This window comes from Anticarsia gemmatalis, chromosome 30 (assembly GCF_050436995.1).
Source record: "Anticarsia gemmatalis isolate Benzon Research Colony breed Stoneville strain chromosome 30, ilAntGemm2 primary, whole genome shotgun sequence".
NCBI lineage: Eukaryota > Metazoa > Arthropoda > Insecta > Lepidoptera > Erebidae > Anticarsia > Anticarsia gemmatalis.
The window spans coordinates 3,914,220-3,931,117 of NC_134774.1; the positions used below are offsets into that span (position 1 = coordinate 3,914,220).

The 16,898-nt window shown below is 35.1% G+C and overlaps 2 protein-coding genes across 2 annotated transcripts; one reads left to right on the forward strand and one right to left on the reverse strand.

Annotated features, from left to right (window-relative positions):
- Positions 1-870: 870 nt before the first annotated feature.
- LOC142985390 (histone-lysine N-methyltransferase PRDM7-like) lies at positions 871-6,418 on the forward strand. The gene is made up of 8 exons (XM_076133518.1): positions 871-946; positions 1,193-1,269; positions 1,651-1,744; positions 4,308-4,414; positions 4,860-5,005; positions 5,406-5,527; positions 5,956-6,306; positions 6,411-6,418. The coding sequence occupies exons 1-8, from the start codon at positions 871-873 to the stop codon at positions 6,416-6,418; spliced, it is 981 nt and encodes a 326-aa protein (XP_075989633.1).
- Positions 6,419-9,439: 3,021 nt separating this feature from the next.
- Positions 9,440-16,803, reverse strand: RNF220 (ring finger protein 220). The gene is made up of 8 exons (XM_076133929.1): positions 16,180-16,803; positions 14,955-15,167; positions 13,632-13,769; positions 13,210-13,281; positions 12,284-12,403; positions 11,404-11,469; positions 10,872-10,946; positions 9,440-10,572 (listed from the first exon to the last, which is right to left on the reverse strand). Exons 1-8 carry the CDS (start codon positions 16,546-16,548, stop codon positions 10,480-10,482), a joined length of 1,146 nt encoding a protein of 381 aa, XP_075990044.1. The 5' UTR covers positions 16,549-16,803; the 3' UTR covers positions 9,440-10,479.
- Between the last annotated feature and the right edge of the window lie 95 nt (positions 16,804-16,898).

A 16,898-nucleotide genomic window follows, 5' to 3' on the forward strand; every position in this document is an offset into this window, starting at 1 on the left:
AAAAAAATAATCAGTCACTTGATTCTTGATTGAAGTTGATTGAATTAATCAATCGAACTTTTGCTTACGTTAGATTTTGTTTAAATAATAATTATCGGTACGATTTGTGTTATTTCAAGTAATGCTTTAAGAAAATATACAGGTGAGTGACTGGATATAAACAGAAAATAATTATTTTACGCCATTGTTAGGTATAAAAGCCAAATCTGTAACTTTATTCACACACACTACAGGTCTTATGTAAAATAGTTTATCGTGCCATAAGAATTTACCTAAGAATAGGTTTACTTTCCTGGGAAGCTACTTTTCACTTAGGTATTTTTGAGGTTAAACTTATTTCAGCATTATATAAATAATAATAATGCCGTTGTTTATGAATATATCTAATTACGGCAATATTCAACATTTACATAGGGGTCTAGGTGTATGAATATCTTCGTATATCTACATAAGTATTTCTATAATTTTGAAAATGGCGCTATAATCAAGGAAAGCGCGCCTGTGGACTATGTGCTTTTGGCGGGAAAAGCTGTTGCCGCCGTTGTAGGTAATGGCTGATGATAACTTTATTGAAGTTTTATTAATTCCTGTTATAATTATGATATTGTTAATAGTTTTTTTAAAGGTACATTACAAAATTGTAATGTCGTAATACTATTAATAAGGCCGATATTCGCATTTTTGTGTCTGGATTCTGACTTCTTTTATTGAGCTGAGCTGGAAAACTTGAATTTGACTCCGCCTCCCCCGAAATCGATTAATACCTTCAATTAAACTGAATTATTTTATGGGATAGACAATGCTTGGTTTAAAGGTACTTACATGGAATTGTAAACTTTTGTATCGTCTACATAAATTACGTTTTACAGAATGTCTCGCACGCTACGACAAAAACAACGGATCAGCTACTATGAACCAGAGGAGCCCAGCTTAGATGAATATGTTTGTAAGTTGAAATTTATACGACAATCCTAATTCTTACTAAATCCATACTAATATTATGAATGCGAAAGTAACTCTGTCTGTTTGTCTGTCTGTTACTCAATCAATAACTTCGGTATGGAGTTATTTTAATATCCGAGAAAGGACATAGGCTACTTTTTACTCCTGGAAAATGATGGGAAAATTTAGGTGGCGGACGAAGACGCGGGTAAAAGATAGTATAATTATAATTCATTCGTATATTGCACAGTTTGCGAGGAGTGCGGCGACTATGTGTTCGAGTACTGCGCGATACACGGCCCTTTGTTGGTCATACCAGATGATAAGGTATTTTAACATAATACTTTCTTAGTATTGTAGGTACCTAAGAGCTTAGAATTTTACTCCTAGTAATGTCCTTCAGTCCAGAACAGTATTATTTTGGCGGCCAGAATATTTTATCCGTTTGGGACTAAGTCAACGTGCTTTCCGAAGCGCGGAGATCAAAGCCATATTTTCCTAAGACCCTAACTATCCAACGAACAATATTATACTGAGCATTACTCTACTAAAAAAAAAAATTGTCCATTGCAGTATTTGAACCGTTGACATCTCTGTACCAATTTATTTATTCAGTCATAGTGAAAGTCATCAATTACACAGTTTTGATACTTCTGAAATTATAATACTTATTTAGACCTCTAGTACTAGGTTGTGATCTCCCGCTAGGTATCGTCTAAGAACAAATATTGGAACTTAGTACCGCGCGCCGCACTCACTGTGCCGCACGTGTTCCTGCATCTAGCGCCATCTATTATACCTGGTAAGAAACACACTGCAAAGCAAAGGATTCTTTAAATATAGTGTAGTGGGTATCCTAAAGTATTCTTTAGATATCTTGTAGTATGTATCTCTTTAAAGTATTGTATGCTATTTTATAGTTTTTGAGTGAATAAAAAGGAACGTAGTTAGAAACAAATAATTAGGTACCTTGAAAATAAATAAAAAAATAATCTTTGTGTCTCTGCCTACCCTTATGGGAAGAAGGCGTGGCATTGCGTATGTATGTATATGTACAATTTATTAAAGACCCTTGTATGCAAGTTGGAGGTACATACAACATAGAATTTAGAAAATCAGTTACATACTTTAATGAGAATGTTACGATACCTTATTTATTGCTGGACGTCCCGTGGTCACAGACTGAAGCGTTAAGCGTCGTCTCCTTGAGTTACCTTCAACATTATATAATGAAGCACTGACAAATAATTTCGAATAATTAATATAAAAATAGTGAACACCAAACGAGGGTAGATGTAGAAACTCGCGCAACACAGAGAAGACTACTTAGAAACTTGTATATAAATCGACTAGTGACCACTGTAACTCGATCGAAACGTCGAGAATAAATAAATTATCGTACCTACATTAAGCTTTACTTTTCACTGCTAGTTTATTGAAATTGTACAATTTTAAGCCTTTGCTTGCGGTTCTCAGTTACAATGAGTCACACCAGCACATCAAAATATGACTATTAAACACACTGCATTTAATTTGTGTACTTATGCTGATAATAATAGTTTTTGTTTTATCAAAATCGGATCAAAATTACCGAAGTTACAGCGTTATAAAGTTTCACTGCTTTTTTAAATTTGCGTTGCTTCGCGCGCTATGCGCTGACGTCACGACGCAACAGACACGCTTGTTCGACTGCGGGTGATGCGGAGTTTTGATTTGAAAAGTGATTTGCATTTAATATTTAAAGAGTCTGAGTATGTGTATGTGTTATAAATTTAATCATCGTGTTTTTTGTAAAATAAGATATCCTCGATCTCGATCGCCACGCACACAATCATCAACTAGACCCAGGTAAAGGTTGAACTCGTATACAAATAATATTTTTGTGTTAATAGTATTATAGTTTTAAAATAATATTATAAAAAAAAAAGTTGTCACCCCTGCCTCTGACTTCAGTCAGGTTGATGGCTATCATATGAACGCATGAATCTACTCTGTAGGTAGGTAGTCTTATATGATTGGGTGTGTAATGAGAACTTTTAAACTAACATTTTAATTTTGATATTATTAGATTTAATAAACATGGGTTCTTTTTTCAAAACAAAACAACGCCAACTCAACCGCCGCGCTCGGCTCGCCGCCGCCTGTGAGGTCATTGAACTGCTTATTAAATAGTATCAACTGTTAGGTAGAAGTTCATTGCTAGGTATGTATGAACATGATATGGCATCTTGATCTTGAGGAAGTGTTCAAAAGGCAATAAACTTCTATTTAACATTTGCGCTTGACAGTATCAGAACCGGGCTTTAAGTTTTAGATTAGGTGTCTTTTGCAAAAATATAAAACAGTTTACATGGTACAGAAAATACAATTTTTGGGGTGTTTTTTCACTGGAGTTAGTACACATAGGAACAATACAATATTTTCTAACCATTTTGTTTGTCCACTATAAGCAAAACAAATTATTTAAAGCGAAACCGCGAGAGCGCAACGAGCCTATGTAGGTATCGGCAAGTACTGACGAAATAGCAGTGTCACGAGATGACGTCACACGTCCGTGCGGCCGCTTCGCCGGAGTTTGGCGCGAAGGCCATACTTTGACATTTAATATCTCGGTCATTTTTGAAGATACGAAAAAAATAAAAACAGATTTTTTATCCTTGAAGTACCTAGTTTTTAAATATGCTCATAACAAAAATCATTGGTGTGACTCATTAACTGCACGTTTGGCGCAGTGGTTTAAGCGGCCACCTCGCCGCAACAACCGTAGCGCCGCGTGTGGTAGGTTCGAATCCTACCCGGGACAAATCTGTGTGTTGAGCACGAGTATTTGTTCTGAGCCTGGTTGTCAAATTATCTATATAAGTATATATTTAGAAGTATATAAGTATGTTTATCAGTTATAATTGGTTACCATAGTACAAGCTCTGCTTAGTTTGGAATCAAATAACCGTGTGTGAGTTGTCCAATAATATTTATTTATTTAATTAAATAAAATTGCGTCCTATGAAAATCACAACTTTAAATGTTACTATTCAATGTACTAAACACTTAAGTTTGCTACACACTCGATTCGGCAACATTTATAGAACAACAAAACCGTCTCGACTCACTTGTTCGGCTTGTGCCCGATCGGGTTCATCTACACATAATAATATTCGGCTTTGCCGCCCGGTTAGGGCGATAAATGCCGAACCGAATTTGTGTCTAGTAAACCTTGTACAAGCCTTAATAGTTTATGTGTACCTACTTGACAAATCAGAATGTGCTCACAACGCTTTCGTCTAACGTCGACAAAAATATAGGCGACCGTGGCGGTCAAATGGTTAAAAAATATCAACTGAAACATATTTAATTGCGTATATCAGGCGCGGGTATAGGCGTGTTCAGTACACTGACTCTGCCGCGCGGCGTGCGCTTCGGTCCGTACCGCGGACAGCGCACCACCGACCTCGAGTCTATGTACTGCTGGCAGGTAAATATATACACTTCACTATATAATACTTACCACCGGTTTCTGAGGTCCATTTAGCGGTAGTTTATCTGTTCAATAGCGTTTAAACTCATAAAAAACGCTATTGAATAGATAAACTATCGTTAAATGTACTTAGAAGCCGGGGGTTAGAAACTTATGTGTAAGTAGTCTTATATTTAAAAAACGTATTTCTGTCCCACTGCTGGGCTAGAATCTCCTCCCGGAATGAGGGAGAGGTTAAGCCAGTTTGCTGGTCAAATACAAGTTGAAGACCTATCTTCAAGAATGTTTAAAATAACTCTCAGGCATGTTTCATCACGATGTTTTCCTTCACCGTTATAACAAGAGATCATTCTTTCTAATACACACATCACTTGGAAAAGTCATTGTTGTATCTTCTTTCTCAAGACTTAATTGTTTGTGCTACAATCGGTATAATATGTAGATATACGATCGCAACAACAAACGTAGTCACGTGGTGGACGCGGGCGACGCCGCGCGCTCCAACTGGATGCGTTACGTGAACTGCTCCAGACACTGGTCTGAACAAAACCTCGTCGCTTATCAGTACAAGGGACAGCTGTATTACAGGTCATTACATCTTTATTATATCTTAATTATACATAACTAGTGTGTTCATGTTTATGTGTGGTAGTGAGTTGTGAGTGCAAGTGTGTGTGAGAGTGACATAATAATAATATTCTTTTATTGATAGTTATATTAGTTATCTTGACATAAAAAATTCTAATATGCTATTATATAGTTCAATTCCTGATTCAGGTTAGCAATTTAGCATTAAGCATACAATAAAGTTTTCTTTTTAAAATGAATACAATTTAATGGGATTTCCTAGAACATATTTTTATTTATTTAAAATTATTTACTAAGTACATAATAGTAAAAACATAATATCTTGTTGAAGTCCCTGTTTTATAATTTTATCATGAAGGAATATCGAGTTTCGATCACTAAGGCTTAATTCATATTTTAGAACAATCAAAATAATTCCTCGCTTCACGGAGCTGCTGGTGTTCTACGGGAGCGAGTTCGCAAATGCTTTGCATGTCAACCTTGCGTCCTATAATGCACCTAAAGGATACGCTCATAAGTTTGGTAAGCCTTCTTTAACCTTTCTATATAGGTACAGCGGTTAAGATGATCACTACATCGTAGGTTCGATTTCCACATGCAAGTTTTTTTTTTTATATTCATATATTTCTATTCATATATTTATAAATAAAAAAACTATGTTATTTTATAAATTTCTCTGTGGTGACTGTTTTAACCAATTAAGTTACTACAAAGTGCCTGAATTTTATTGTCTTTAAGCTTAATTTAATTAATTATTCATTTAAATTATGGTATTTCATAGGTAATATGTAATAAGTTAATAACAATGCTATTTCAATTCTCTTTTGCATGCCACTCAATGGTAGGAACACTTGAAACTATGTATACCTATTATAACATCTTTGTAACAGTGCTTTCTGCAAAAATAAATGATTTGATTTGATTTGACAAACATACTTGTCATTATTTAGGTGCCCCTCTCCCTAAGAAACCAAAGCTGGCTATACAAAAACCAGAAAATACAAGGCAAATAGCATCAAATATTGAAGAAATTATAGTGAAATCTAACGCAGACCGTAAACCTCCCCCCTCCCCTAAGCCACCAGTTACAGCCCAGAACAAAACAATTCAAATTTCAACCCCCCTTAAAAAACATCAAGCCATTGAAACCAAAATTTTGGATCCCACTGAAATTAAACATACAGGTATAAAAAAATATAAATGTGATATTTGTAATAAATGTTTTAGTCATAAGGGTTATTTAAACACACATGTTATGGTTGTACATACAGGTATAAAAAAATATAAATGTGATATTTGTGGTAAATGTTTTGGTGAAAAAGGTTATTTAAATAAACATATTATGGTTGTACATACAGGTATAAAAAAATATAAATGTGATATTTGTGGTAAATGTTTTGGTCAGAAGCCTAATTTAAATACACATATGGTTGTACATACAGGTATAAAAATATATAAATGTGATATTTGTAATAAATGTTTTAGTCACAAATGTAATTTAGATAGACATATTATGGTTGTACATACAGGTATAAAAAAATATAAATGTGATATTTGTGATAAAAGTTTTGGTGAAAAAAGTTATTTAAATAAACATATTATGGTTGTACATACAGGTATAAAAAAATATAAATGTGATATTTGTGGTAAATGTTTTGGTGTCAAGAGTAATTTAAATACACATATGGTTGTACATACGGATATAAAAAAGTTTTAATGTAATATCTGTGATATAAGTTTTAAATATAAAAGCACTTTAAAAAGTCACCTTAGAATACATTCAATTTTAAAACACTAGATTATTGTCTGTGACTTTATCTGTCTGTATCTGTCCTATGTGTTTTGAGAGATCTAGGCGCAATAGTTGGGTGTCACCACGCCTTAGCCATTGCGTCGTTAAGTCGTAGGTTCGATTTCCACATCTATACTAATATTATAAAGCTGAAGAATTTGTTTGTTCGTTAGAACGCGCTAATCTCAGGAACTACTGGTCCGATTTGAAATTTGGCCCATTTATCGAGGAAGGCTATAGGCTATATATCAACACGCTACGACCAACAGGTGCAGAGTACCAGTAAAAAATGTTACAAAAACGGGGAAAAATTTGACCAATTCTCTCTAATGTGACGCAAGCGAAGTTCGCGGGTCAGCTAGTAAAAAATAAATTTGTACGATCCACCAATACCTGTTTCGGATCTAGTTGTACTTTATGATCGTTGTTTGAAAGTTCCTGTAATGCCTCCGTGGCGCAGTGGTTTAGGTCGCCACGCCGATACCACTGTGTCGGGAGGTTGTGGGTTCGATTCCCACACGAGATAATTATTTGTGCGATCCACAAATTATTGTTTCGAGTCTGGTTGTGCTTTGTGTCCGTTGTTTGTATGTTTGTAAAAGTCCCCGCGACACAAGAGCAATTCATAGTGCGGGAGTTGTCTTTTCATATACTTATATACAATGTAAGATTGTTTTGCGCGTTAGTTATGTAAACAGTAAGTGCTCAACCACGTTGACTCGCGGGCGCGGTCACGAAATATCAAACACTGACCCGCGCAACTTCGCTTGCGTCACAAAAGAGAGAATGGGTCATAATTTTCCCCGTTTTTGTAACATTTTTCGTTGCTACTCCGCTTCTAATAGCTGTAGCGTGATGTTATATAGTCTAAAGCCTTTCTCGATAAATGGTCTGTTCAACAAAAAATATTTTTTTAATTCGAACCAGTAGTTTCTGAGATAAACATACGGTAATTAGTGGTTTCATACATGTTAAGACGCCGCGGGTATAAAAAATACAAAAACCTATATAACTCAAAGGTGACTGACAGACATAGTGATCTATCAACGCACAGCCCAAACCACTGGACGGATCGGGCTGAATTTTGGCATGCAGGTAGATATTATGAGGTAGGCATCCGCTAAGAAAGTATTTTGATAAATTCCACCCCTAAAGGGATAAAAAGTTTTTATAATTTTTTGTAGATTTTCCTCTGAAATTAAACTGGATTCACATATAGGATACTTTTTACTACGGGAAACCCTCGCAACACCTTAAACGATACTTAACGGTAGGCAAAACTCACACCGGGACGGTAGATAATGGCTACGACGCCGGGGACATAATTAAAATTTTACTTACATAATTTAGAGACCAAAATCATTTGAAACTTGGAACTAGAAAAGGCGTACAGGCTGCTCGAGCGGTGGCCTTGCCATTTGTGCGTCCTTTTAGCAGTACAATCTTGCCCGTCCCTGTAAATTGTAAGATATAAAAAATATTTATTTTACATACTAATAACCTAAGTGGAGGCGTAAAAAATACGCACTCAAGTTAATTTTGAAAATATAGTTTTACGTATTTTCTTTAAAAATATTTATTATTCTATTGTAAGATTTAATATTTTTATTTTAAGTTACTTTTATTGAGGTTTTGATTTTGTTTCGTTTAAATAAATATTTTATTTGGTTTGATTTAAGATTTATTGAGGACGTATTACGGAGGATGTGATTTTTGTTTTAGTTATTTATTTTAAACATATTTGTGTAGCCAATATAATAAAAATATGCAATTTATGGATAGACTTGTTAAACTACAATTGATTTTTTAAAGATCCTCTATATAAAATGTCACCAGAATTACTTAAAAAAATATCTATAGTGAGCGAAAAAGGGGAAGTTTATGGGGATAGTACTAAGTTTTTTTTGTCTCTGCCTACACCTATGGATAAAAGGCGTGATATCTCGATCCATCCATGGAAAGCATATTAATATCGTTATTCCTTTACTTAACAACTTATTTTATAAAGAATTCTTACAAAATGTTATTTATTGTTACTTTAGTGAAATATTTGAGAATGTTATTTTGTTATAATTTGAGAAGAATGTTTTGTTTGACGAGCTTTCATTAAAATGTATCTTTAAAATGTATTTTTCTTTATACTCCCTTAAGATAAAATATTTATAGAAGACAGGTAGCTGACTGAGGCTGAGTTTCTCAGGCCGGGTTTCCACTGACGCAGAGCGGGGCGGAGAGGAGCTAAGCGATACTACTACCAATCACTATTAACAGCTAAAAACTTGGAACAACACTCAATTTTAACACAGTTAAGTTTCGTCTAAGACCTAATCCAGGAGTGGCGAATTCACTACGATTATTTTGTGCGTATTTCGCGGGAACGTTCCTTCCACAAAGAGTGGGACCTTCACGCGTATTTTGACCTCGTGCGAAGCTGGTGGACACGATGTATGGGCGCCTAGTATCTCGGTAACGCGCGAACAGATTCGCGGCATATTTGCCTCTTCTAGGCACAATTTTAAAAGTCCAAAACCTGCAATAGTTCGCCCTGAAACATAACATACAGACAGTTAACACATTGGTAAGTATAGTCAATTCCTAAAAAAGTAAAATTTAAGAAGTTAAATCGAAAAAAATAAATCAAATTCATAGAAAAAAATAATTTTATTTACATGTCAAAACTACATTTACATACTAGTTATTGTACATATCTTCACAGAAGGCAATACATATTATAATAAGTAATTAAACAATACATCTTATTTCGTAAACAGTCAAATATATTGCATTTTTAAGAAACTGTGACGAAAATTCCCAGTTGCCGCACTGGGGTGACAGTGTAGAGAAAATATATGGTACAGCACAATGACTTAGAAATAAGCCAACAACAAAACAAACAAGCTATACTAAGACTGTGGGTGACGGAATGGAAACGTCTCTTGTCGAGTACGAACTAGAAAGTATTCTTTCCCTAGAACCTTGCACAGAAGGGACGAATGCGCCGCGAATCGATTCGCAAGTGGCCAAATTACTAGGCACCCAAAATACGCGCCAAAGTGGAAAAGTAAGTAAAGTGAAGTGTAAACAAATATCCTAACCTTTAATTTTCAATCGCCTTAAAGGCCCGTTGCATTATAATATTATAAGCTAAATAGTTAATATATTATGCAATACATTTGACTGCTGGCGTACTATACTAACTTAATCTTAAGAAATAATGTGACGTATTCGATTACATAAAGTTTAGAAACCGTCACATAGTAAGGTGTGTGGGTAGTCGACTGCGTTAACGAAAATATTAAACTTGTATTCGTAAAAGGTTCATATAAAATGCCCAGGCTATGTAATTTTGCTGGTAAATAGTGTTGAAATAGTAATTACTACAGACTGAAACATTTTTTCGCACTCATTTGATACCAACGAAAATACAAAAATGTGACATCACTATTTTGAATTCCTATATTAAAATGTTTTTTTGCCGTTTCATAAAGAGATGTTGATTTGACTGGTAGTCATCTACCTTATTGAATAAAAGTAACCCAATCAGATAGAGCCCTGTTCCATTTTACAGAAAATACTCGTTAATAATGGTACCTAAGGCGTATTTTGTTTAGAAACAAGTCTTCACTTCAGACAATTTTGTCTTAACTGACGTTTTTCAAAAATTTAAAGTATATTATAAGTTTTACATATAAATTCTTCTTAAATGTTGTGCTGTGGTGATCGCGTTACATTGTGGACAGATTTTCTTTGCGCGTAGCGACTGTAGCCAACATACCTGAAAGATAATAAAAATAATTATTTATTTATTTATCGTGAGGAAACCTTGCATGCCTAAAATTTGTTTAATACATTTATTGAGGGCATGCAAAGTCCCCAACCCGCACTTGGCCAGCGTGGTGGACTCAAGGCCTAACCCCTCCCTCATTACGGGAGGAGACTCTTGCCCAGCAGTGGGACAGTAATAAAAAAAAATGTTATTATAGCGAAAACGGGAATACATAATTTGTTTGCGATGGACCTTTAGGTGGCCATAGTTTAGTTACTATATTTAAACATATATATATAGATACTTACTTCGCAATACACATGCCAGCATTGTATAGACACGGTAGGAGACGCGTACGCTCCCAAGCAGATCAGACATTTCATCTGAAAATAGGACATTAATAATCAATCAGTCTAGCTCTTCTTCCAACTATGTTGGAGTCGGCTTCCAGTCTCACCGGATGCAGCTGAATACCAGTATTTTACATGAAGTGACTGTCTATCTGACCTCCACAACACAGTTACCTGGATTATAACACGATACCCTACGGTAAGACTGGAATACTAAAAATAGGTACATATTAGGTTGGGGAAAAAATCTTTTCGCATTATAGTATGTATGAACTCGTAATAAAATCTTTTCTCTACACATAAAAGCTCGATATTTGGGCACCTCACGAGCTCACTGAAAAAAACCTAATGAACCGTGTACTCATTTGTGATTGTTGAAGCCAAAGAGATTTTATTACAAGTTCATACATACTATAATGCGAAAAGACTTTTTCCCCGACCTAATATGATATGGTATTAATATAATAAATAGTATTTTGAAGTTATTTACCTCTCCCCCACGATTGGCTTTTCGCTCCAATTCACGAATTCTTGCTTTTAAAGCCATAATCCGCGTCTGTAAACATAAAAATAATTTTATTAAAAACTAGCTGACCCGCGCAAGTTCGCTTGCGCCTCATAAGAGAGAGATAATTTTCCCCGTTTTTGTAACATTTTTCACTGGTACTCTGCTCCTATTGCTCGTAGCGTGATGATATATAGCCTATAGCTTTCCTCGATAAATGGGCTATCTAACACTGAGATTTTTTCAAATCGGACCAGTAGTTCCCGAGATTAGCGCGTTCAAACAAAAAAACAAATAAACTCTTTAGCTTTATAATATTAGTATAGTATAGATTATGTGACAATAATGTCCCCATAGCCAATGTTCGGCTACGGCGGCCTATTTAATCGAAACCAGTCAACTGTGCAGGACTTTGTTTATAGTGTCGTGTGTACAATACACAGGTACACTCTCTATTACATCACTCTCATAGTGCGGTGAGACGGTAGAAACGACCAGTGTGGCTTACTACACGCAACTTCGGTTAAGCTTCAATCGGCCTAGCCGGGCGACCAAAACCGAATGTCACGTTTATATGAACCGGATCGCCACAATTTTGTATGAAACATTGTCAATTTTAAACCGATTGGACTGAATCTTTGCATGCGTAAAGCTAATATGACGTAGGCATTTCTTAAGAAAGGATTTAGATAAATTCCACCCCTAAGGGAATAAAATAGGGGACGAAAAGTCTTCTTAAATTTTCTGAACTGAAATTAAGCTAGATTCACAAATAGGAACATTTTTACTATGGAAAATCTTTCCACGCGGACGTAGACGCGGGCGGAACCTTGTCAGTTGTCACTCTATACTAGTCTATACTCACTTCTGCGCTCGCTTCCACAAGTCCGTTACATTTAGGAGTCTCTTCTTGTGGTACAATCTTGTCATCTTCCGGCAAATCGTCCTCCATTTCCTCCTGCGTGTCTGCCGGAGTTAGGTCAGCCTGGAAATATAACATTATATATAAATAATATCTTTATATATATAATTCTTCTGTAAGTGTGTATGTCACTGAACTTCTCTTAAACGACTGGACCGATTTTGATGAATTTTTTTGTGTGCGTTCAAGGGGATCTGAGAATGGTTTAGATTATTAAAAAACGTTTAAAATTTTCAAATTAAGGACGTGTAGGCAGGACAACGTCTGTCGGGTCCGCTAGTAATTATATAAAACGGAAAATATCAGTAACGGAAGACTGATGCCCGGTTTCTAAGTTACATTTTGCGGTAGATTTTCTATTCAATAGCGTTTAAGCTCATATAAACATGACAGTTTGAATAGATAAACTACCGCTAAATGTGCCTCAGAAATCGGGCATGAGTGAGTGATAGATAACGCACAGAAACTACTGAGCGTACAAACTTGACAATTTCTATGAACATTTCTTAGGAAATGTAGTGTAGCACTAAGAGACGATTTTTACAAATTCATCTCCTAAAGCGGTATAAAAAGGGGGAAATCTTTTATATAACAGATCGAAAACGTGAAACCTCAATGCGCGCGGCTGCTGTCTCCGAATACCTTATCCTGCTAATATTATAAATGCGAAAGTTTGTGATTATGGACTATGAATGTTTGTTACTCTTTCACGCAACTACTAGGTACTGAATCGATTACGATGAAATTTGGTATGTATGCAGCTTAAGACCCAGAATAACACAGGCTACTTTTTATCCCGGAGTTGCCGAGGGATTCGAGAATGAATTCAGACGAAGTGTATAGTAATAATAGTATGGTTTATTACTCACATCGGGAGCTATTCTTGAAGGTGAATACTGTGGAGGTCCATATAATTCTGTGTCTTCATCACCATCAACCACCTGTAATGTAAAATAACATTTACTAGTAACATTGATGATGATTGATTTAAATAATAAAAATAAATTATACCGAAACATTGCTCTAATTGTACTTCTTCTTTATTTATTTCTTAAAAGTAAGACAACTAACGTACTAAGAATAGCTCTTGTGTCGCGGGGACTTTTACAAACATACAAACAACGAACACAAAGTACAACCAGACCCGAAACATTTATTTATGGATCGCACAAATAATTGAGAGTAGCAAAGAAAAATGTTCAAAAATCGAGGAAAATTATGACCCATTCTCTCTTTTGTGACGCAAGCGAAGTTGCGCGGGTCAGCTAGTTATTAATAACGTCGTACTAACCAGTGCCTGATCGTTGGAGACTCGTCTAACACACGTCGCTGGTCTCGCGTCACTGGACTGTAGTGCCGCGGCTCGCACCCTCCACTCACCGCACCAGCGATACTCCGCGCCGAACGAGCCGCCCGCCGGCTCGTCGTTCTGAAAATATTATAAACTTATAACTGCACGTTTGGCGCAGTGGTTTAAGCGATCACCTCGCTGCAACAACCGTAGCGCCGCGTGTGGCGGGTTCGAATCCCACCCGGGACAAATCTTTGTGTGATGAGCACGAGTATTTGTTCTGAGCCTGGTTGTCAATTTCTATATAAGTATGTATTTAGAAGTATATAAGTATGTTTATCAGTTATTTGGTTACCATAGTACAAGCTCTGCTTAGTTTGGAATCAAATGACCGTGTGTGAGTTTTCCAATAATATTTCATATTTTATCCTCTTATTCATAAAAATATATGAAGTTATGAAAGGCTTACAAAGAGTTTTGTTTCTTTCACTCCTTAGCGAAATGAAAAAGAGAAAACATTTAGTAGTTTTTTAACTAAAATAGGTTTATAGTGTGTTTATGAATAAACAATATAAGAATAAAAAATAATAGAGGGTTATGTTATAAACTGTGTGTTGGTAGCAGCTTCTTACATCATCAATTATTTATACCTAACAGAAATATTGTTAAAACCATTCAGCGATTTAAAAAAATGCCTAGGTGTTTGTTGGCAGCTCTTCTCATTACCTACCTTCCGAACTGGAGGTAAATTCACTCTCTGTATCATTGACTATCATGAGTGTCAGCATTTGACCTATATGAATAATTAATTTGATTTTGAATAATAGTTAACTTTCAGCTACCTATTCTAACCCGCTAGGCGATGATTGATTTAGATCTGTCTTTTAGAGTGCATTTAATTTTTCAATGTAAGCGCAAAAAAATATGTTTAGCTGCATCCCATGTGACTGGAAGCCGACTCTAACATAGTTGGAAGAAAGGCTAGACTGATTGATTGTAATAAGGAACATTTTACTCTCGGCACCGAAACAAGGTTCCCGTATCCTATTATATTAGGACGGGGAAAAAGTCTTTTCGCATTATAGTATGTATGAACTTGTAATAAAATCTCTTTGGCTTCAAGAATCACAAATGAGTACACGGTTCATTAGGTTTCTTTCAGTGAGCTCGTAAAGCACCCAAATATAGAGCTCTTTTGTGTGTTAGAGAAAAAAAAATATTACAAGTTCATACCAAAGACTTTTTCCCTGACCTAATATACTAAACATGCAATGCAAAAGTTTAAAAGTAGTAATTCTACTCTACTCTATATTGGTAATTTACCTCCACATCGATACTGCCTTCCTCCGAGCTAGTATCAGGCACATCCTCATCCAACTCCGCGCCGGTTCGCTTCAGACACCTCAACGCATGTCGTTGTAGTTTGGACACAGGTAACAGGGTGTTACAAACGGGACATTCTCCGTTCTGTGCTTGCGGAGGCGGTGTGCTGCGTCTACGAGCTCTGAGCCGACGGAGACGATTGGAATGTACTCGCTGGAGTAAGAAATACATTATATTAGGTACAAGTATTACATAAATAACTGATCTACTAGGTATTCAGGTGTTATACATCGAAATGTATCTATATAAGTATGTATTTAGAAGTATATAAGTATGTTTATCAGTTATTTGGTTAGCATAGTAGCATGCTTAGTTTAGAAATAAAAGACTGTGTGAGTAGTCTGATGATATTTAATTATTTGTATTAGGTAACTAGCTGACCTGTAACAACACAGGTCTATGTAACACATACATAATAATATGCCTATAGAGGTATACATAGCTAGTTGTGCTAATAGCTCAACAATCTGTGGATTAAGCTTTTGGACAAGTCATTATACAGATGGGGTGCCATCTAGAGTTATATTAACTAAGCATCTTCATGAGTGTTTCCAATTAAGATAACAATTTTTAAGAAAGGTGCTTAACTTTCGCGATTTGTAGTAAAGATGAGTAATATTACATTTTCTTTTCTTATTAAGTTACTCAAATTACACATTTGAGTCGCAGCAATAAACTTTGATTTAAGCAATGATTATCATACATTAATATACAAATCTTAGGATCCAAATAATAAACTTTAACCCCATTTTGGAATTAAAGAGAAAATATTAGCAATGTCCATGTTTTATAATATTTGTATGAAACTTTGACCATTTTGCTAAGTTATAAATTATGTTGGACCTTGATTTTATTTCCTTTTCAATAATATTTCATTAATGTAAATATTGTTGATATAAAACTAAGTAAATGTCTTTTAGACTACTATGGTTGGATATAATTTTTATCATTTGATAATTATGAGAGGATTAAAACCTAATCAAATTGTAGCAGATGGATATGTATTAGAATACATTATCATCAATATTATGTAACAACAAAAACAAAAAAAAAAATCAACAAAATAATCATCAAAAAATCATCCATTGAAACATCTTTGAAACTTAAAAAAAAAAAAAAACTTTGCACTATGAACTTTGAGATTTTTTTTTATTCGTAAACTTACTTGGTAAACATCACTTCCCAAACAGCCGGACACATCTACTTCATCTTCAGGAACATCAACACTCGTACTAGATCCAGGAACAGCTAAATTTGCACTAGAACCACTAGAATTAGCACTAAGCCTCCTTTTAGAACCACTACCAGACAATTTCTGCAGTCTTTCAACCTCTAAAGCCAAATGAGAGTCCAATTCGCCCTGTCTTATCGTACAACTACACACTGGACAATTTGGTAATTCAGTCACTTTTTTACGATTTCTCACACAATTTAATATTATACTATCATCGTACTGATTAAAACTAGAGTTAGGTGTATTATTTAACGAATTAGAACCCCCTTCCATGTTATTATACATCAAAATTGGTAACATTTCAACCGATTAAAAATTTGTTGTTGTACTAGACCGTTTATAAATCTGTAAACATCACAGCAATTACACGATTTATTTGCTTTTTGAGAGTTTATTTACGTCAATGGAAGTTCCTTTGAGCGTTCACAAGTTATCTTACGGTCATATTCGCAGTAATATATGTAATAAAACAAATAATTTGTTACAAAACAATAATAAATTGGTCGTTTACACAACTTTTTTTTTAAATTGCTTTGATTGGAATTTGAGTGACAGTTGTTAATCGCTTCGGTTGCGCTTATTGGTTTAGTCGATTTAGGTCGGATAAGGTTATGCCGATTAGTCGATTTTATATAGTAATCGAATCTATA